This window comes from Python bivittatus, unplaced genomic scaffold (assembly GCF_059951505.1).
Source record: "Python bivittatus isolate LINGU-HERP-01145 unplaced genomic scaffold, Pbiv_v1 ctg000700_np1212, whole genome shotgun sequence".
Classification (NCBI taxonomy): Eukaryota; Metazoa; Chordata; class Lepidosauria; order Squamata; family Pythonidae; genus Python; species Python bivittatus.
In genome coordinates this window covers 85368203-85391451 of record NW_028277098.1, presented here as the reverse complement: position 1 = coordinate 85391451, position 23249 = coordinate 85368203, and the positions used below count along the sequence as shown (strand labels likewise).

The 23249-nt window shown below is 38.9% G+C and overlaps 1 protein-coding gene across 3 annotated transcripts in view; it reads right to left on the bottom strand.

The window, feature by feature from the left end:
• The window catches only part of ARFGEF2 (ARF guanine nucleotide exchange factor 2), a 47017-nt gene extending 37828 nt beyond the window's left edge, over positions 1-9189 (bottom strand). For 2 of the 3 annotated variants that reach the window (XM_007434628.4, XM_088128477.1), the window contains exons 1-2: positions 8860-9187; positions 335-365 (exon numbers count right to left, since the gene is read on the bottom strand). In XM_007434628.4, coding sequence (XP_007434690.1) covers positions 335-365; positions 8860-8998 — 170 coding nt within the window. In that variant the 5' untranslated portion in view covers positions 8999-9187. Of the gene's footprint in view, positions 1-334; positions 366-8859 lie in introns of all 3 variants that reach the window. The other variant, XM_025170801.2, reaches the window with a different exon arrangement.
• Positions 9190-23249: the final 14060 nt, after the last annotated feature.

Below are 23249 nucleotides of genomic sequence, written 5' to 3'. Positions count from 1 at the left end.
CATGCATACCCTCCCCAAGTCCCCCACTTTTCTAAACAGTTGCCAATAACTGTACGTGGTGTACCTCCTTCAGCATTCCAAACTATTTTTGTGCACCTGCTCTTCCCTGTCTAGATGCAAGTTGGAAACATATGCCTCTAGAAGGAAACTTATCCCTAGCAGAAGGAATCACCAAAGTTTTATCTTTATATATCTTACAAAATATTCATATAAGTAACATTTCAGTGTATGCCAAGTGCTATTCTATCTGCAATCTTTAACAAGCTATACAAACACCTCAAGCTAGATGGTTCAGTCTTTGACAAATTTTCATCATGTCAGAGAATTTACTTACCTTTGTTCTTCTAATTCTGCTTTTATTTCATCTAGGAAAAAAAAAGAAACGGAAGTTTTATATGTTGAAAGTTTAAGACACCTATGCCTATAATCAGCCTTGCACACAAAGATACGAATGTCTCTGGAAATGGTGTTTTTGTATCTTCAAGTAACTTTTGATTTTTTAATATAAATGGTACCAACAAAGAGTTCTATATATAAAAATAGACTAATCTTGTCAAGTGCTATTAAAATAACACTTTTATAGCTATTATAATTGTAGAGTTTAGCAGCACTCAGTTTTTTATGATATTATATAGCTATTAAGATTCTTCAGATGCTTGCGAGTCACTTGAATGAGTATGTTAACTGGTGACCTAGAAACTATATCCACCCCACAAGATTTTTTTTGTTTGCATACTGAGACCACTGGAGTTGGTGATGGCCATAACGTTCAATGCCTCCAAGATGTGATATGGAAGATGAAAATCTCAACACTACTAATTTTCTTCAGTATTACAAGGGTGTGTCAATACTAGTTTCTGATGAGTGTGAACTGCTGTTACTACAGTAAGATTCCTAGCCATTTGTTGATCTTTGTGCTTGCCTAGGTTTCTCAGAACAAAAGATTTAAGAAATACAGAGTAACAAAGCAAATGACCTGCATTTCAGCATCACAGCTATAGCAAAACATTTGGAATGATATTTAATCTCTTGTAGTAAAAGCAGGAAAGTCGTCTCAAACCTTTGAGACTAGCAAATCTATTATTAATAAATGCATACATCATATGCCTTCCCCAGAATTATACTGTATTTGATTAGTGGTCTGCGACCTATGGAAGCTTATAAGATAATAAAAGTAATCTTTAAAGTGCCACCAGTGCCTCTGTTGATTTAAATACAATAGTAGTATGGTAGACCAAAATATGTATTTAAAGATCTAAACTAACTTCTTACACCAACCTTGTTTATCATGTAGTTTACTTAATAAGGGCACTTCTAAATTACCAACCTTTTTGTCCTCCAATTCTTCTGAAACTAGTGTAAAATGCATCTGATACTGAGCATAGATATCTACACATTTGCCAATTTCCAGAGATTTTAGAGAACTATGAACTAATCAACACCTTCCTTGTTCACCCAAGAGATTGGATAACTAATTAGCAGCTCACTTTCTAGCCTGTAACTGCCTTATCTGCTCCCTCAGGTCTATACCTAAACACGCATCTTTTTCTCTTCTTCACTAACAAAAAAGATAATAAACTCCAAGCACTTCTCCACATTTCTGTGCTTGCCACAATGGCAGACCTCAGTTGCCTTCCAAAATCTTAATGCTGTACTTTGGCAGTTCTGCATTTGGGCTCCTTACCTAAATATGCCAGCATGCTACTACAACAGGATCCTTGGAAGTGGGAGGTCACATAAGCCAAGAATCTTCTCCCCTGGGAGCCCTGATTGTTTCTTCTACAGAAGCAATAAGATGTTGCTGTGCCTCAAGCAGTTTTTGCTGTCTTGAAATGGTATTTCCCCATCCACACATACAGTGTCACCAGTACAGGAATATACTGAAATTGCTCACAATTGCAAGCCTCCAGTTTCATCGTTTGATGAAGGGGGGGGGGGGGCGTCCTAATGTCACACGAATACCGGGATTGGGCCTCATTTGGAAGGCCTCTTAAGTTTCTCAGATGAAACAATAGGAAACCAAAATTTAGAAACCATTAACCCAGTCTTATGGCTACACATCAAATCATCTGCCTTAAGCTGTTTTTAAAGAGCACACAATACTTTTTCAGAGTTTTTCCTGAACTTCTCTTGCAAGTTGTCTAAAAATTATTGTTCCTGCAGTTACCAATCCTTTCCTATTTTCCAAAACAAGGTAAACCACAAGCTTATTGGCTTTGTAAGCTAGTTAAGAATGTTTGGTACTCCCGGTATATTTATAAGTAATTATTATCTTCCTGTACATTTATAATTTAACAAAACTGATTCATTACCTATATCTGCCCAACTGTATTTTCTTGTCCAACTTCTGTGGTAATTTAACTGCAAATAATATCAAGATTTGAACTGTAATATATTATTTTAAAATCTGTTTCCATCAGACAGACTTTTAAATGGCATCTGCTTTGAGAAGCCAGTAAATAATCTACTGTTGCTCTAACATTGTAATACCTATTTTAAATTTTCAGAAGTATATTCTGGATATTACTGTACTTCATAATTATGGTGACATGGCACTGAACTTTCATACCATTTGACCTATGTCTATACCTGGAAACTCTACTTTTTAAAAATCTAAACAGAAATGGCTATGTTTAAATAAAAAGATTTCAGCATGGCAGTCTGCTTAGGGAAAACTATACAGTATGCGCCAGAAGGCATTGCACATTACTCCCTTACCTAATGTTGGCCTTTTCTTGCCTCACCTGTCACGTTTTTTCTTACACATATACATACACACACATTTAATCTCTGTTAGTTTAGATTTGATGTTTTGAAAAATGACAGAATCAGGGTAGGTTGGTTGGTTTGTTTTGCTTATTTGTCCCAGCAATCCTAGTTGTAACCTGAATCTTGCAGAACCCTTAACAGAAACTAAGCCATTTAGATGTATGTCTCCTCTTCTATTCAATTTCAGGATTTTGACCATAAAGACTTTATGATTTCAGTATCATCAGCTTTTTCCCCCTCCTCTACTTCCACATCCCTATTTTTCTCAATTTAATGAAGAAATCTCAAGATGTGGATACAATATGGTGATTACTGTGCTGATTCTAAAAACAATACTGATTTATTGTGGACTAGTGATTTTTTTTAAAGAAACAGCTTGCTTTATTTAAAAATAATATTAAAAGAGGAAATTATGCATAATGCCATTTATGTTGGACTTTATCTTCAACAACAACAACAATAAAGTAATTTATATGCCACCTGACTCCCAGTGACTCTGGGCAGTTTACAATTACTAAAACATTTAAAAACAAAGAACATTACAAAAAACACAAAAACAGCACAGGACAAAAGAACAATGATGGCAAAGTAAACAAACCCAGAAAGGAACAAAAAGGAAGAAAGGGGCATCGGTTGTCCTCTTCAAAGGCTAGGTGGAGAGCCAGGCCCTTCGAAATAGCAATAGGGTGGGAGTAGTTCAAATTTTGGGGGGAACCTCATTCCAGAGGGCAGGTGCTCTTACAGAGAAGGAACACTTCCAGGGTCCAGACACATGGGATTGTTTAATCAATGGAACCTGGAGTGTGCCAATCCTGCCAGATCGAACTGGCCAGGCATATACTATGGGAGACTGGCAGTTCCTCAAATAACCAGGCCCTATGCCATGTAGGGCTTTATAGGTAGCGACCAGCACTTTTAATCACACCCAGAAGCAAACTGGCAACCAGTGCAGCTCGGAAAGCAAAGGTATTACATGAGCATACTGAGGCATGCCCATCACTGCCTGTGCCACTGCATTCCGGACCAGCTGAAACTTCTGGGTGGTCTTCAAGGGCAGTCCTATGTAAAGTGCATTGCAGTAGTCAAGCTGTGAAGTGACCAGGGCATGAATGACTGTCTGAAAGGCCCCTGATGTAGGAAAGCAAGCAATACCAAATGAAGCTGGGCAAAGGCCTTCCTGGCCATAGCTGCCAACTGCTCACTGAGCAGGAGCTGTGTATCCAGGAAGACCCCCAAATTGTGTACCATCCTTGAATGGGGAAGTGCGACCCTATCCAAGGTCAAAGCTGGAATATCCACAGATCTGAGTGGTCCAAACACCCACAGCCACTTTGCTTTCAAAGAGCAGCCTGAGTTTAATACAGTAAAAGCAAAACATTTTGGTGTAAGAAATGTATTACAGATACAGTCTTTCACAGATTACCAGACACTTCAGCAAATACAAAAAATGATATGTTAATTTACACACAATAGATGAATAGCTGCAGAAAAGGAATTATGTCAGGTCAAAAGAATATGATATGCAAAAAGTACAAATAATGACAATTACTTAAGGTGGCTCTGGCAAGCTAAGTAATTGTCACATGGTGACAATTCATAAAGGTGGCTCTGGCAAGCTAATTCTATAATTATAGAATTATAACGGGATATAAGCCTATTTGCATAGCTATAAACAATATAAGTTAATATTAAGGATATTAATTCCATATAATTTCTATTACACAATTTTAAACATCAAAATATAGTTCAATTTTAATTTGTGGAGAAGAACTGGAAGGGAAAAGAAAATCAATAGCACTCATTTGTAAGCTAGAACAGAATATTCAATTTCTATTGCCAAATGCTGATAAACTCACTGGGAGCTGTCAATCACAATCCACTCTTTTGTGAAAAGAATGAACTACTGTAACAACTCTTACTTGGCAATATTAGAATGACTGCTTCTAGATCAAAACCTCAAGTTCCTTATGATGCAAAACTGATGCACTTAACTAGTTCTAGAGATGAAAACACATGGTGATTACTTCAGTTCCAGACTGAAATAGATCAGGATATAATTAGATGTTTGGGAGAAACATTTCATTCACCATTGAAAAGCTATAGATATTTTATAGTAAAACTTGGATGAATATTCAAAAATGTATTCTGTATGTAAGGAACACTTAAATTCATCATATGGTTGCTACCAGAAAAGATTCCAACTAAATCTTCCACCATCTTTCCTTTCCTCCTGTATTTGCAGAATGGCAGATAAGAACAGTTTAGTGCTGACGGCATTTGGAGCCACCAGTTTGACTTGAGTGTGTCAGCTGAGGTAAGATTCTTACTGTGGTTTCAACTAGTTTCATAAATGTTTTGGGAGTAGTTTATTGTGTTTTGTGAACTTCAAGTAGTCAAATGGAATAGGCAGTATGCAAACATTGTTATTTGCTACAAAATAGCAAAACAGTGTCAGCATAAACAGAGCAAGTTTTTTTTTTAAATTAAAGAATGAGTGGCTTTCAAAAAATATTTCGATTATGTACAGTTATCATCCAGCACTAAGGAATATTCTTCAGTTTAACAAAATTACATTGCAGCTGTAGCTTTTCAGCTTGTGAAAGTAAGATATTGGTTTGTACAGCACTTTGCACCTCTAAATTGTCCAATACTTACACATATCTGTTTTAAAAGGAGTTATATCTAAAACTGTCAAACAGTCTTCAAATAAAACAAATACCACAAAGATATTACAGTTTTTTGGACTATAATGAAATCTGTGAGCAGTGGCTTGAGCTTCAAAATTACATGCAATTTAAAACTCTTTGGCAAGATGGGTGGCCATGTAAATAAAATCAAATAATAAATAAATAAAATGAAATACTACCATCCAGGAACAAGATTCATTATAGATGCATTAATTATGAGTGCAAATTCACTGAAACACATAATTCTGTTTCGCTAGCTATATGAGATAGTCATCTGGAATCTTCATTCAACATATTCCTTAGCATAACCCATAGGAAGCAATAGCATTTGAACTTTCTAAGAACTCTCTCTTCATAGCATAAGCCAGTAATCAGTTTTATTAAAATAAGATTTAAGTAATTTAACATTCTAAATTATTACCATATGTTAACTTTTCTGATTTCTATCTCCTTGTCACCCTGGGTTCAGATCTGTTGGTACACTAGTCTCATCACTACAGAACCTGAGGATCCAGGTGCAGGAAGTAGGCCCAAGCTTTGATTCTGAGTTTTCAGAAGAAAATAACTCACCTTATCCTATAGACAATGACTTCTTAGTGTTTGATCTGATTTCTGACACATCTAATATCAATCAAGACCATGTCTGACCAAATTAAGTTTTATTTATTTACATTCTTTCAATCCATTGCTGATATCAAACACCGATTCAGAAATCAAACAGATTTCTTGAATTTGGATTATGGGGGGAGGGGAGAGAGAGATTTGGATATCATTAACATACTGTAGATACAAAACCCGCAAAATACAGACTGCTTCTTTTAACAGTTTCATATTGATACAGAATTGCATATGGGATAAGATAAAATGTAGAACATGGCAGACCAACAACCATGAACAGGATATACTGCCCCAGAACTATTATGAAATTATCCCTTCAAAAAGGAATGAGCCATTGCAAAACAATACCATCAAGTTTCAGAAATTTCAGAAAGATACCATGTTCAATTGTACTGAAAGTTACTAACAGGTTTTGCAGAATCAACAAGGCCCTATCAAAATACCCCTTGACAGCATTCATCATCCACAAAACTGATCAACTCAGTCACCACTTCATAATCAGTCTTGAAGCCAGTTTGAAATGTATAGTCATAATACCTGTAAATGTTTCAATAATCACCAGTTCTGAACTGCAGAAACAGATATATAAAGAATATCATGGGTGCTACTGTAAACAACAGTAGTACACTGCCCTCTGATATAGTCATTATTAATACAAATTCTTATTATTAATACCTTCAATCTCTATGATAGTGATCTGTCTCCTTCTCATTCAGTCATATAATAAGAATAAAAATAATTGTAATACATAGTATTTATATAAGAATTAAGTGCTGCATAAATACAATATGAACAGGCCTAATTTTTGTTTTTAATTGAATATTAGATTGGCAGTTTTTTTAATAAACAGATTTGAATTACAAGAAAGGACAATAATGTACAAACAGCTGAGCCTACAATATAAATTCAACAGGATTTATTTTTATGCACAAAGATAAAATTGTACTATAAAATAAATTATAATTGATTAGTTAAGCAAGCAGATTGCTTAGCAATACATTTCTCCAACCTCATGTATCAGTTCAGATCATCCGATAATAATACCAAAGTTACAAGGTGGAAATTGAACTCTGACAGTGATGTTTGGTCATGGCTAAACCTGCACATTCACAACTCTCAGATACTACATCACACATTGCACTAAGCCAAGGTTTGATTGATTGCTTAGTGTATTATGTGAAAAGCTGTATGCTACATTCAGAGTTAGTTAAAAAAAACATAACTGAGTGCAGTGTCTGAACCTAGCAGCAAGTTCAGTGACTTGCTCCTAAATAAATGTGCAAAAAATTGCAGCTTAAATCTCATCTCAAGGCTAAGTTGAACATTACCCACAGGGTTGTGCAATATTTTTAAAGACAGCCTCTTGAAAACAGCACTGACATATTTTTCAGAAAAAAAATTATCTACCTCAATGTTCACTGTGTTTAAACATATGTTTAATACATTTTACTTTCACTCAAAATTTGTCAGATTGTCTTTTATATTTGGATTGAAAGCATCCAAAAGTAGTGACCAGGCAATATAATACATGCTGATTACTATGTATCTTTTTATTTCTTAAGATCACATTCATTCTTAAAAATGTTTCACTGAATAACTCCAAATAATTATTTGGAATAATTCAAAAAAATAGTTCCAACTTCTTCTATCCTTCCTTGCCCCCAAATGAATTATTCTTTAGTAAATTCATTGTTTTTGTAATAAGAGACTTTGTCCAGTAAGAATTCCAAAAAACATTACCAGAGTCATAAAAATAATTGCAAGAAAACACAGCCTATCCATTAGATCAGAAGTTGAAAAAATGGTCTGTGTTTAGCTCCAGGAAGTCCATAGCAAGCAGTACCACATGCTGCAGTGAGATAAGCAAAGCAAACCTTGCTCTCATTTCCTGAATCAAAGAGAAATCTTTCCTTGTACAAATTAACCTGATCGGGGAATTGTTTTACACTTCCTGTCAGAAGATCTGAAATAGTCAGCTGTTCACAAACCAGGGAGGATCCAACGTGGCAGATTAATTTACAGAGCAGTTTCTGATGACAAGTCCTGTCTCCACCAACTACATCAATTTGTTGATATTACTCAGCAGCTAGAGAGGCCAAGAAAATTGCATGCATATATATCTATGAATCCTCAGACACTTGACAGAGAGCTCCTGTTAATATAAGTTCCTCACACTATGGGGTCATAAGGGTGAAGTACTGTATACCCGTACATCTAGATTTCTCCTCTCACCCATCATGATGAGGAATTATGAATTTAGAGACCTGAGCAGGGTCCCAGCTGGGCATTACAGAGGGCAGACTCCAAAGAAGCTAATCCCTGTGAATTCACACCCAAGACCAAAGATGCGTAACTTTTACAGAAGCTGACAGATGACTGAGCCAGGAATTCCTCAAACTTGGAAGCAGGGCAAGAAATGTGTGAGGACGCCTCGATGAGAAGAGCCACCTTTCAAAACAGAAGAGACAGTTCAGAGTTTCAGGTCTGCCTCATTTAAGGGTGAGCTTAGATGGCCTGGGAGCAGATAATGCAGCAAAGCCGCCACAGACTCAGCTAGCGACCTTTGGTAGCTGCCTTCCGGGGGAAGGTCGCTGGGTGAAGTGGGAGGACTGGGAATGGAAGCGCCAACTGTCCCCAGCTGCTCTTCCAACGTTTGACAGACTCCGGGGAGCCCTGTGAGGAGAGCGGCAGCGGGGGTGGTGGTGGTGGTATGGCTGGGGAGGGACCGAATTAATCAATTCTTGCCTACGTCCAAGGGCCGATCCTCGCTCGCTCCTTCACTTACCGAGCGCCACTTGGCAGGCTCTCCTCAGCTGCCCGTGAGGGGGCCGCCTCACCTCCTTCTCGGAGAGGATCTTCTCGAGGGCCCGTGAGACGAACATACTCTTCGTGCGAGTGTCCTCCCCGCGGGCCGGGAACTGCATGGCCTTCTCGAACTAAAGACCCACGTCCTGGTCTGCCCTAAGCGGAGCGGGAATGGCGCTCAAAGATTCCGGCCGCGGCCGAACTCCATGAGCCGGAAGAAACGCGATTCCCTCAGAGGTGGAGGTGTTGAGGCTAGACAGCGACACGGCGCCGCCATATTGAAACCATCACGTGACCTCCTTCTTCGGGAGCCACCTTGTGGAACGCCTTTCTCACCCGGTCGAGTTAGTGACGTCAGAAGGCGGGGAGTAATGGGTGGGGCTTGCGTCCCCCAGACAAGTTCTTCCTTCGGCCCGTGAGGTTGGTTTCGAACGAAGGGAATGGAGGTGCTTGCACAGAAAGAGTGAAGTGGTCCAATCTATTCCTCCTCCTCCTTCTTCTCCTTCTCTTTCTCCCTCTTCCCCTTCTTCCTCTTCCTTCTTTCCGAGGTCCAATTCAGAAATTTTAGGCTGAAAATTCTAAAACAAAGTTAATGGGGCAGTTCTACAAACAAGCACCAGGGAAATAATAGAGCAAAATGCACAATTTGGAAAAAATGAATGGTGCTTCTTGAGGAGTAGAATAAAACAACTACTTTAGAAAGTGAAGAGACTTTGATTCAAACCAGAGCTTGCTAATGGATTTACCTGGTTGTAGGTTTCAAAATTCTTTTGCTGCCAGGGTAAAAATCATTTTTAGGCCATCTTAAGCCATTGGAAAAATAAAATAATCGATATTGTCTGATATTTTTATATATATATATACACGCACACACACACATACATACATACACACACATATACATACACATACACAACACATACAAATTGTATCAATAACTTTGGTGGCGGGGAGGCCTTTGGGTCAGTGTTGACTCCTGGCAACTGCCTGGACAAGTCCCTGCAGTTTTCTTGGCAAGATTTCAGAAGTGGTTTGCCATTGCCTGCTTCCTAGGGCTGAAAGGGTGATTGGCCCAGGGTCACCCAGCTGGCTTCGTGCCTAAGGGGGAACTAGAACTCATGGTCTCCTGGTCTCTAGCCTGGTGCCTTAACCACTACACCAAACTGTCAACAACTACAGCTGTGAAATATAAATTAAGGCTTCATTGTTAGAGGCAGGAGGTCACACGAGCCTGGTTGGCACAACACAAAAGTTGTCTTGGTTAACATAAAAGCATCAACTGTCTTCTTACCTTCCGTGTGACTCTTTTACCATAGGAAAAAGTGACTTTGGTTTACCTTGAATTATACTGTTTACACATTTGTGTATAGTGTGGCAAGCCTTACCATGATTGTACAGGTACTCCTAGAAGATGGGGTATCTCAAGCTAGCTTCAACTCCTTAGTCTCTTTTCAAAGGTTAGTACATGTGAACTCAAGACATTCCCAAAATACACCCTCTTGGGCAGACTGCAACTTATAGATCATCCACCCTGCCCTTTTCCCAGCCTGTTTATATGCCACTGAGGACATGTCCTCACACTGCAGCCTCCATTTGGGGGCCAGTCTGGCACTAGGGCAGGCTGAAGTCAGATCAAAGAGATGAGGGAGGAAAGTGATATTTTCCAGTAGAAAATGGTACAAGTCCTTCTCTATGTAAACATTTTGATTTGCATGGAGGAGGAGCCTGAGAGAAATTAGCAACCTATAGGCTCCAACTGCCTGGCTATAGGACCACTCCCATCCAGCCAAGGGACTCAGTACATCTGGGGCCAATTTTCCTTGGGCTGGTAGAGAACATTTAGTCTTGCCTAGCAGGCAAAGCTTCTCTTCTCTTGTAGAAATATCAACTTCATGGAAGGTATTGCTGGAGGTCAGTATTCCAGCTGGTCACATCTGCTATCTTTCACCACAGTGTTCCTGTTAGGGATCAGTGAGTCTTCAGATTTAGAGGCTAAAAAGCTTGACCAGACTGAGTCTCAGTCCGTCCCTAGGAATTAATTGAGGAGGATGTACCTGAGGAGCTAGAGCAGGCTGACCCAACAACAACATGTCTCAAATTGTGAAGAGTAAAGCAAATAAAGTCAAGCCATCTACTCAAAAGAAAGAAGCATGACTCAACAAACTAGTCAAGCTGGTTGTCAAGGCTATCAGAAGGGACAGATGGCTTGACTAGGTCTTTGTGGCAAACAGTGTGATATCCACATCCACATGTGTGTGCATAAACACAACCTGTAACTCTGACTGTGCTGTGTTGGTTTACCTGGCTGAAATTCAGAGTGGAAAATGATCATTCTTGGATCATCCCAAAACTTGTGATTTGTCTCTTTGGAGTGTTTGAATAAATAAACGCGTGTCTTGCATTTTAACATGCTTAGAGGAGGACGTTTTAAGTCTACAATGCGCTTTGTGTTGCTACAGTTAAATATTTATGACTGCAATAAATATCCTATGTTTGTAGCAGAAATTGGCTGTGTGTAACTGGCAGCACAGCACAGATCCTTACCTTTAAATCTATGCTTCCTGGGAAGCCCTCAGTTGTTGCTGCCCTCAATGGTTATAGGGCAGCAGTGGTGCTGCCTAGCAAGCAAGGTGGTAAGGGCAAATATTGCCATTGTGAGAGGCAGCAATTTGGGAGGGACAACAAGCACAAAGGTAATGGCAGGAATCTCCTGGTAGAAGGGGTTTATGCTTGGGAAGCATGTGGGAGAGAGGTCGGCTCCCTTCACTGCTCCTCACTGCCTTAACAGAAACTGCTGCCCCTGCCCAGGAGGACGGTTAACCTGCTGGCCTTGCTTTCAAGATGTGGCAAAAGGACTGCTACGCAAACAGCAGTTTTCTACTTTCCTTCCATGTCAAGGATGGGAGGAAAGTACATCAGCAGGGTTATGGAGAAGAGCTATTAGAGTCAACATCTTCACAAGGGGGAAATGCTGTTTATCACACAGTGATAGATTCCTCCAGCCCTTCCTTTTACAGGGGGAAACAGCGTTCTTTTGTTCCTTTTAAAACACAACAGAAGTTGCTGGACAGAGACCAAAAAACAAGTGAGATACACCATCTCTTCAAGCAACCTCTGATAAACAGCTGGAATTTCTAGGTTCTGTGGGGAGGTAGATTCCAGGTATATTGAAAAACACAGGAAACGTATGTTTAATTAGTCTTTTATTTCTGTAGAAATAGGTAACAAGTCTAGTGGGGAACTTATGTTGGGATTTCAGTTTGTTTTTATGGTGTTTGTGTTAAGCCTAAGATTCTTTAAAACTCTCTATAAGTTAGGAAAGTGGGTTTTTAATGTCAGTGTTGAATCATATTTTACCACGTTCCTGAGCATCTAATGTTTTTTACTCTAACGTCTTGTGGTGATGATGATGGTAATATCTGGGAGCCTCCCATGTCTTTACTGGGATTTTGGGGCAGAGAAATTCTATTTGTAACACACTAGTACCATCTTGTGGTCTTCTGAGAACATTATATTGTCGTGTTTTTTTTTTAATCTAGCTGTTAATCCCTGAACATTGCTTTAATCCCTTTTAACACAGAATATTTGCATTTTAATATTTAATATTTAAAGTTAAAATATGCTTTTTACATTTTTCTCTTTTACTTTAAAAAAAATAAATTTGATTCCCGCCCTCCCCCTTGTGAGATATCCAGGAGGTGGGAAGAAGGGCTTTTTCCTCTAATCATATACCGCAACAGTATATAGCCAAAAGGTGGCGCTATAGAAATTATTTCACTTTTTGGCATTTTTAACACCAGAAAAGCAGCACGTAAGTGGTGAGACCCTGGTTTCTATCACATACCAGGATTAGGTGGAGGAAGATGGTGGTGGAAATGGGTACTGCCAAGCCGCTATCCCAAATCAGGAAGCAGGGCCAAAGTGTGAAGATCCATAGGATTTCTGAAACGGGACTGAAACCTTCAGCCTTCCACCTAATGTATGTTAGCTGTTCATGTATGTATGTATGTATATATAACGTATGTCAACTGTTCCATTACACAAGTTAAATTGATATGGAATGGACTATAGATTGTTGGGAGGAAAATGGGGACCGGGACTAGGGTAAGAAAAATAGAATGGTTTGTTCCTTATAGAACTATCATATCTGGGCTGCAAAAATCCAGATGGCCAATGAATGGGAGTGTAGAAGCAATAGATGATTTCTGTATAATAGCCAAGAAAAAAATATGGTTGCAGTCATGTACTTACCAGGAGTTGAGCTCAAGTCAAGGAAACGTTTACCTTTGATATAAATGAAATGAAATGGATGGAACTATCACTTCATCCCAAAACACTGTTTTAGATGTATATTATCCCTGAAAAAAGCATGAATTAACATAGCAAAAGATTAATTATCCTGCAATTTGACTGAAATGGGAAGTACATACAGATAGTCCTGTACCATTTGTTTAAAAACCATTTGAAGTTACGTTACTGAAAAAAGTGACTTAAGACTGGTCCTCACACTTACAACTGTCACAGTGTTCCCGCGGTCATGTGATCAAAATTTGGGCGCTTGGCAACCAGCATGTGTTTACGATGGTTGCAGCATCCCAGGGTCATGTGATCACCATTTGTGACCTTCCCAGGGGGCTTTTGACAAGCAAAATCAGTGGAGGACGCCAGATTCACTTAGCAACTGCAGTGATACACTTAATGACCATGGCAAAAAAGGTTGTATAATTGGGAGCAATTCACTTAATGATTGCATCGTTTAGCGACGGAAGTACTAGTCCCAATTGTGGTCATAACTTGAGGACTACTTGTATTATTGAAACACTTCTAAATTAAAATGTGAATAGCTAAACACATAAAGGTGTGAGTAATTCTGCTATATAAATTCTACCATTGTAGAATGTTGTGTCATATTATACAATAGATTCAGATATTTGATTCTTTTTTTTAACATATAATGAAAAAATATACTGATTCTGCACAAGGGTAAAATTATGCTTATTCAGAAGTTACCTGGAGCTCCTTTCATCCATGCTGGAATCAATTCAATTTTTCCATTTGTAAGAACCAGGAGCTGATAGATCTGAGTATATCATTATATATTTATGATTTTCAAATTCCAAAATATACCTTGTGGATTATGGAAGCAGTTCTGAAGTATTTTATATTTCCCCAAGCAGTTGTCTATTCTCTAGATTCCAAAGCTATGCTTTATAAAAAGGATTATATTAATAAAACATTAATAAAAAGATGGATGAAGTACTGATTACCTAGTTTTACTAGCTAACTCTTCTCATAATGTTGAAGTATCATATATATGTTCTATTTTGACTAAATACACTCCTCGATATTATATTGATTTCTAATGCAATCCTATTTTGGTCTATTTAGGATTAAGTTAGAGTAGCTTTTCTAAATCTGGTACATATTTTGGAATACAGTGCCCCAGTAACCATGCTGGCTGCAAATTCTGGGAATAGTAGTTCAATGTTTAGGGGAGACTGGGTTGGAATGTTGAAGTAAGACTGGGGAGACCTAGGTTGAAATCCTCATGGAGCCATTCTGTATTGCACATAGGGCACATCCAGACAGCCAGTTTAGTGTGCTGTTCTCTAGTCTGTGAAGCGGTATAAAGTATGAGCATAAATTCATGCTGTCCCCATAGTTTATCTCTACTTTGCCTCTTAATGAGGCTGATGAATGGCACTGTTCTGTTTACAGCAGGGCAAGTGAAGATGCAATAATTGGTGGATTTTCTGCCAATGAGAACACCATCCATCCATCACTGCCCCAAAGGTGGACTGGGGCTGGGGGAGGAAAAAGCAAGTTTTGATGGATGGCTAGAGTGGCAGGTTTAGCCATCTGTCAGAATCTGATCTGCAAGGTGGCTGGGGGCTTTCCACTGCTCTTCACCAGTAGATCAGGCAAAACCTGATCTTTGAAGTCATACTTGCCCTGCCAACATGCTGCACAGAGGATCTGGGAGACGATAGTTTAGTTCAAAGAGTCATACCCTTCTCCTCATTTCTTGTCTGGCATATTGACGGGCAAGTCAGCAGGCCACGCAAGGGGATGTGATGGATGAAGTGAGAATCCTCCTGCTCTAGCCAATGCTACCTGCCCATAGAAGCAGCAGCTTACCATTCAGGGGATCTGAGATGGCAGGTCCACCAAGATTCCCTATGTGGTTGTGGGAGACGGCTCTCACATGGTCAAAAGCAAACAGCCTGATATTAACTCTGCCCATTGCTAAAACAAGGAATAATGGAAACTCTGCCTCTCATCCAAAAAAAAAGAGTTGCTTCCAGTCCTTTACATGGAACAGGCAGGAGAAAATGGTGCAGGAATTTGAACCTTGATTGCAGTATAAATGGAACTTCCATTTGATACGCAGCAATTATTGGAATTCCTTCCTTATGTCTTCTTAGCTTTTCTACAATATATTGGAAGTTATTGTATCCTTGTGTGGCTATTTCTCTGTGCCCATCCAGCTTCCTGGGGAGAAGCCTGACACTCGGCTGCAGGCAAGTCAGCATTCATGTGGGGTAGCTCTAGCTGAAGCAAGAGAGTCCTCCTGCTTCACCCCATATGTGGTATCAGCAAGTCACAGGGGAACCTTAGAAAGAACAGCATGGCTCTTTAAATCATATCCTCCTTCCCAGATTTCTTGTGTGGGATACCAGCAGGCATATTGGTAAATCACAGAGAATCTGGGAGCAGAAAAATATTTCTCAGGCTCATCACTCCATTTTTCAAATTACTTTTGACTCACTGCAGATTTCAAGAAAATTATGTCCACCAAATGATCCTATATTTCTGGAGATTCTGGGAAGAACCAACAAACCCAGTCCAACCATCTTCTTCCCTTTTCTCTGTTGACTCTGTTCAAACTCTTCCACCTCTTTCCTTGTTCCTGCAGTGCTAATGTGTGTCAGGAAAAGATGGAAAACTGCTTCCACATCAGATCAGAAAAACCCAAAGTTAGCTGGCTTTGCCAATGTCTGGGAATGAGAAGAAGGCTGTGTCATGTGGATGTGTCTTTAAAGAAAGGTTAGTGAGACATCTTTCAGTTGAAGTTAGCAGGATGTGATGATGTTCTCATAGTCTCATTTGGTCTCAGTTGGAGCTCTGCTAGATCAGGCCCACATCCTAGCTCTTATAGCTCAGCATTCAGTATCACACAGCAGCTAACCAGGAGCATACAGATTTATCTCAAGGGCAGATCTGATTGTTTATTTTGGAACCCCTGAAAGGAATGAATAAGGTCATGGCTATGAGAATCAACCCTGGTTTTTAGCATGAACTTAGAGAAGTATTCCTGATTGTGGCCAGACTGTGATTGAGTTGGTACATCATACAAAGCCATGGTTTCCCAGATTTGCTTTACTGAACAAATCAATTGCTCAGTAACAATAACACACTACATAATAAACCATGATTTGCAAACCACAATGGCTAGGTTCATACATTAAACCTAGTATCAACCAAATCATATTTTTGCTTAGTGCAGTATGTAAACCCAGCCTGTTATGTCAGACCTTTGAGATCTGCTAAGGTCTTGCTACATAGTGCTACAATACTTTGTGTGTGTGTGTGTGTGTGTGTGTGTGTGTGTGATACTTTTAAGGTTTTTCCACCTATTTCCTGTTCTTTTCAAACTGCCACCAATGAGGAAAAATTAGACTTCGATACAGATTGCCAAATGATTCAAAGAAGATTAAGGAGACCTTATTTGAAAACTTAACTAATATGTTCAGAGAACATATGAATTTGTAATAAGGTTGGGATTACCACATATTTGGTATTTCTGAAAGATATCTGGTTTTTAGCTTCTGAATGCCTCATTTGGCCAGGAATCTAAAAAGAGCTAAAATATCTGGGGTTGGTCGTTTGTTTTTAAAGAGTCCAAAAAAGCCTCTGGGGAACGTTTCCTTGATGTTTCTCCCTCAAGCTTTTCCCTCTTTCCTTTTTGTATCCATGCACCATTTTGTTGCTCTTTAAATCTTCACTCTTTTACAGGGGTGTCCATAGGGAACGGTAAAAAGTCAAGATGGTGGTTGGGATGATACAACTGAAGCCCCATCTGATTTTTGCACATTAAAAACCATGAAGAGCTTCAATCACACCATCAAGGCTTCTATCTTAACTTTTATTTTTTACGTATCGTGTAGACACCCCTGTTCTTCAGGCTCTTGACTTCCTATTCTCATTGGCCCACTCTGCATTTTTTTTCCTAATGGCTCCAGTCATCTACCTGTCTACCTAGTTGTTATGCTCCTCCCCAACAATTTTGCTTTGCTGTCCTCTCAGCCAGGATTAGCTGTATTTGGTTCTCTTCCCCAGGTGAATATCCATTTCTCCTCAGCTCAGAATCCAACCTTTATCTCCCTTTCTGTATTCTCAGGCCTATCCTTTCCCACAATCCATCCTTTCTCCATCAGTCATTCTTGCTATTGTTAACTGCTATAATGTTAGTACTGAGAATGGGAAATGAAAAGGATGGGGCTCAAGAAGAGCACAAGGAGTAGTATGTATGTGTGCGACTCTGTCAGGTTCAGCCCAAGAAACTCCATGAGACGGTTCTGGAATTGCTCAGTTCTTTATTAGCTTGCACCTACTAGACAGAATCTCGCCAGACTCACTCTAACTCCCAAAGTCTGCAACTAAACACTACGAATTCCTTAGGGTGGTGCCAGTGTCATCCTCTTTGCTTTCACACACTCAGGCTGCGGACTGAGGAGATGCTTCTCCCCATGACCTTGAACCTCCTCATCACAGACTCTGTGTTAAGAATTACATCTCTATATATGAATGTACGAGTGTACCTGGATGTTTATGAATATATTGGAGATCTCTCAAATAAATTGCGTTAAGTTCTCAAAGACCAGGAAGTTAGTAACCTTCACCAGCCTAACCAGAGCACAAATATATCCCAGTAACTGTTTTTATTCTGCCATGGCCTCATGACATTGCCTTTATGATTAAAAAACCGGAAGATTTAACATTATGCAAAAACACAAACGATATAAAACAATTTCCAGTATTCCTACTTTTCTCCATATGGGGGCACCATTGATCTGGTTAAACAATTTATGATAGCCAGCATTGTCCTTCTTGATTTATGCTCTAGCATAATTCTAAACTTGTTCGTTCATATGGTACCACTAATTTCAAGAGTTGTAAAAGCTGCCTGCCAATTCAGCAGTAAATGGGTATGATAAGTCACCAACAGCACTAGGATTTTCTTTGAAGAAAAATGTATTTAAGATCTCTGCCTTAAAATAGAGTGCATGCAACCACAGGTACAGACACACACATCAAATATGGCCTCAGTGTGAGCAATAAGCAAACCAAGCAATAACAAATAGGTATGTATGTGTGTATGTATGCATGCCAAAGATGGAAGGAAGATTTTTGGATTGTTCTGTCTCATTTGGCAAAATACCTTCATTGGCTCTGAGTATCATATACTTTGATTTGGGTGCAAGAAAATACTAGTTGGATGTCCTGTACAATTCGGTGCTAAGACATTACAATTCCACCATAAAAAGTTCATCTGGAAGCAAAGCACCAGATTTGTTTAACGTGATTTATTGAATAGATCACAATTGGATTCCCTAAGCTAAATCTCATCAAACGGTAGTATAGTTTAGTGGAATGTTTTTTAAACTTGGCAACATTAAGATGGGTGGACTTCAACTCCCAGAATTGTTGGCTAGGGTATTCTGGGAGTTGAAGTCCACATGTCTTAAAGTTGCCAAGTCTGAAAAACACTGGTTTAGCGTTCTATGAAATGACTTTGTGTATTAGTATTTTAATTCTCTCAGAAAACAAAGGATCATATATAACTGAAAGTTATAGCAGTATAAAAGCAAATCTAAAGACTCCCTTCAATTAAGCTCCAGTCCTGCCAACTACATGTCCATACAGTTTTCTTCTATATATTTTTTAACCTTCCAGTTTACCTTGTTTTTCCAGGTGAACTCTCATCAGACTTTCTAAGTCTGATCCTACTAAACTTATTTTGAGATCAGCTACTGTACAAATGATTCCACTGTACAAAGACTGACTACATCCACTGTGCTAAGCTGTGGAGTGATTTGCTTATTTGCCTTATAAGCCAGTCATTATGTTTGGTAAGCCAGGCCATATGGCTTGGCATGTTGTGCAAACCTAGCCAGTTGTAGCTTATTCAATAAACCATGAACTCTGCCATTGTGCATGATGTCACTCATCAAAGGTGAAGAGAGATTACTAAGAGAGCAGCTTTAGAAGTCTGTGAATATACCAAGAGTGAAGGGAAAGATTAGTGTTTCTCTTTCAAAATTTGTGTCTGAAATAAACCTGAAAGCTTGATAATGTAACAGGTTTGTTTGTTTGTTTAGTTATATACCACTTGCAGATTAGCATGACTTCTCTAAGTTAGTAGCCTTTTATAAATGTTGGATAACTCTTTCAGTTGCTGCTGTATTGCATACAAGCCCGTATTACTCTTGCCAAATCCAATCTATAAAATGTTTCTTTGGTTTCATACAGAAAGGGAATGTTACGATGTCATGTATTTTGTCATACTGAATGCCATGTTTTCATCGATCTGTAAAGTCCATGGCTAGTTTGAATTTATTTTCTTTGGAGATCTCTGGCTGACTTCAACTGCATTTGAGAAAACTCTCATTTATAGGAACATTCTCATTTTTTTCCTCTAAAATCTTCAAAATCTGTAGTCACTTAAAAAGCACATGCCACCAGATATTTTTAATGTGACAGAAAATGGCTAAACACATAGGGAATAATCATAGTAATTGTATTTGAGTAGTCTGATTTACAGTTAATTTAAATAAAATTAACTTTTTCCCAGCCCCACCCACCCGCTACCCCTGGATCCTCCTAGTTTGGGGACTACACCCCACGAAATTCAAGTGTGATCCTCAATATGAAAAATACGCTGCATACCACTCTGTACCCCAGAGAGAAGCATGATACCTGCCTGCTTTTGTCCAGGTTGCCATCAACTACTGAGGTTCATGCTGTCCTTATAGCATTATATGGCTCCGCTGTTCGGTTTAGACTGTCCATGCCTTTTAATGCTCCTAGATGTTCCTTTGACTGTAGAAAATCTAACTAATGAATCTCATGGTTTTATATGTCTGTCTCTGTGTGTGGATGCACACGCGCTTGTGAACTTTAAACAAGCATTTCTTCCAGCTGCTTCTCTCTTCTCTGTCAACTGGCTGGAAATGAAGGTGGCTTAAGAAATCTATTTCCAGATTTCAGGAAGGAAGGAAGGAAGGAAGGAAGGAAGGAAGGAAGGAAGGAAGGAAGGAAGGAAGGAAGGAAGGAAGGAAGGAAGGAAGGAAGGAAGGATAGTTTTACCATTTTTTCCTGTCAGTTGGGCTAGAGGGAGAAAGTAGCAAAATTCTTGTCAATTTACCTGGTTAAAAAACAAAGAAAGTTCTATCCTTGTACTGTTCCATTAGTGAATTTATTAAAAAAACAAAGCAGCCCAGCTTGACAGTAACCTCTCTTCCTGCTTTGTCAGAGTAGCATAAAGTGTGAGGAAGTGTGGCATTTTATTTCTGCTTTGCAAAAATGTGTCTGTTCTGTTTTTCAACTTCCTCCAGCTGCTTATGTCTTAATCCACAGCACTGGAAGGTTAATTCTTTTTCATATACATTTTTTCTAAAGCCATCTCCTCCTTGCTAGTGATTTCCCTCCAGACTCTGATGACATATACCAAGGATATCACTGGAGATGAACTATGCAGAAATAGATTTTTCTTCTACGGAAAATAATCCTCCATTTTTAAAACTTCTGAACTGGTGGCTCATAGTCACAACTAAGAAAAATTAGACTGATTGTGCTTGACTGCAGGATTAGCAGCAAATAGTTTTTATGTCATGAAAGCTCTGCTCAAATTTTATTCCAAGAAAAGGAAAAAGGACTATAGCACTAAAAACTAATAGCTAGTAGGTGGCTGGTAATGTCAATTTAGGAGCACAGAGTTTATTATTCAAATAAACTGAGTCTGAAATCCAGTGCACCATTACTAAGAATAAGCCTTGCTGAATAAAAATATCTAGAATTTTGCAGATGCATCTTTCCTTTGAAATAACTTTATTAGATTTTTAAAATAAAGAAATAAAAACTAACAAGAACTAACAAATAATTAAGATAGAAAGCAGAAAAGAGAAAAAAGTAAAGAATGAAAAAGGCAATAAGATGAAAAGTGCAGAAAGAAAAGAAATACAAAAGAAAAATGACTTCCGACTTTCTTTTACAACAGATATACATAGACAGTTGCTTCAAATTCTTACTCTAAGTTTACAACATAACTTTCATTTTTTTATTGTCTACTATTATTTCTAATCATCAAATCCATATATCACAATTTCATTTTTTTCTGTTTCACGCAAAAAGTCCAAAAGGGGTTTCCAATCAGCATTAAAATTTATCAATGTTTTTTCTCTAATCAAAGCTGTCAATTTCACCATCACAGATGCATCATTCCTAAGAAACATTCAAAACTGGTCAAGGGGTTCCGACTGCCTTTAAGCTTTGCTTCCTAACTAGTTAGAAGCTCAATATAATGCTCTGGCTTTGAGGAAATAAAACACTGCTGCTTTTAGTGTGTGACTTAGTGATCCCGTTTATCATCCAGATTTCTAGAAGTCTTAACTTCTCTGATACTACTGTTATATCAAGATGGTGGTCACAACTGTGTGGTCAAAACCCACCTCTTCTTACATGCATGTGAAAAAATGGGTGGGGTGCCAATTATGTAGTTGTGGCCACCATCTTGACTTTTTTGAATCCCCCCTGTGGATGACCCTTTTGAATACTTTGCTGGCAGTTGAAACTTAAGGTAGCAGGATAGTTTGGGGAGGGGGGCAGGATAGGTTCTACCTTTCAACCGAAGAAACAGCTGAATACTTAATGAGGACTAGTTCTACCATTGCTACCCACTGCTAGAGTCTGCCACCTAAGATAGCACCCCTAATGGTTGTGCAACCCTAGATAGCAAAGTACTCTATCATCAGGGGGTAAAATAATTCTGGATAAAAGAGCAAGTGCCTAGTTGTGCTTGTTTGTTCTTATATTCAACAGAAGCATCCATGTTTATGTTGTTACTTGAACTGCCCAAAAGTGTTTCCAGTATTGCAAGAGTAGAAGATACTGAGTAATTACACAAAAAAGGAACCTCTTCCTACAATGCCAAGAAGCGCTTTCACTGCATGACTTCCCACTGCTAGTCTTTCCCCATCACCTGCAACGTGCTCCTTTTTACAAACTAAGAAGCTCTTGTCATTTAAGTTCTGCATATTTTGCTTCCACTGAATTCAGTTTCCCTGCTTACATATTTCTCCATAAAGAAATTAATTACTAATGCAAAGTAGTTAAGCAAAGGAAGTTATGCATATGGTGCTTCTTCAGGATACTCCAAGGTTCCATTGTTACTATTATTGCTTTGTGTCTGCTCTCTGTTAAAAAGTAGACAGAACTCTTATGGCCACTGTCTCTACTAGGTAGGTAACTAGACGCTGGAAACAGAAATGCTTGTAATTTAGGTCATTTTAATTGTAGTTTTCTAGTGATCTCTCTCCAAGACAACAGAAACAGTGTAAGTTTGCCCCAGTCCCTTAAATCACAACAAAGCTTGTAGAGTGAGGTAAGTTTACTAATCCTGATCTGAAGATTTCTAGGATACTTGATGGAGAAGTGGGAATTTTAACTCCATTTATGCCAGATTTATGCACTGTTTCCTATGTGTGAGCCCGACTGCAAAGAGCAAGACCTTTTGAATAAATATGCACAGGATTGCAGTGTAAATCTAGTGATGTATGCTAAAGCTAGACAAGTTTTATAAGCTGGTGTAGTAGATCTGGAAATAAGTTGTCAGTGGGGAACATGAACAACCACAAAATGGTGGCGGGATGGGTATAGCCGGTGAAAAACACTCACTAGAAGGCAAAGGTTGCTCCCCTCAACCCCTGTATTCCGAGCCGCTTTCTACTACCTCACTTCTTCTGACTTCTTTGTTGGGGGAAGGTGAACAGGGAAAGCACTAGACTTGAACTGTCCATCATTTTATTTTCTAAGTGTACCATTGATAGGGCTACTAGATCTGGGTTGCAAAAATCCTGACGTCCACCAGATCGCAGAGAAGAAATATATAAAAATCTGACTCTTGCTGCCCCTAGTGATTGTCTGGGTTTTTGCAGCCCGGTTCTGAAAACTCTTAACTTCTGAGGCTTCATAAGGCCAAGAGGCATTGCTGAAAGTACAGATTTGCTTTGCACTGCAACATATTTGTTTCCTGTTAAAAAAACAAAAAACAAGAAACAAATATAGGTGGGGTAGAGATCCTGATGGGTA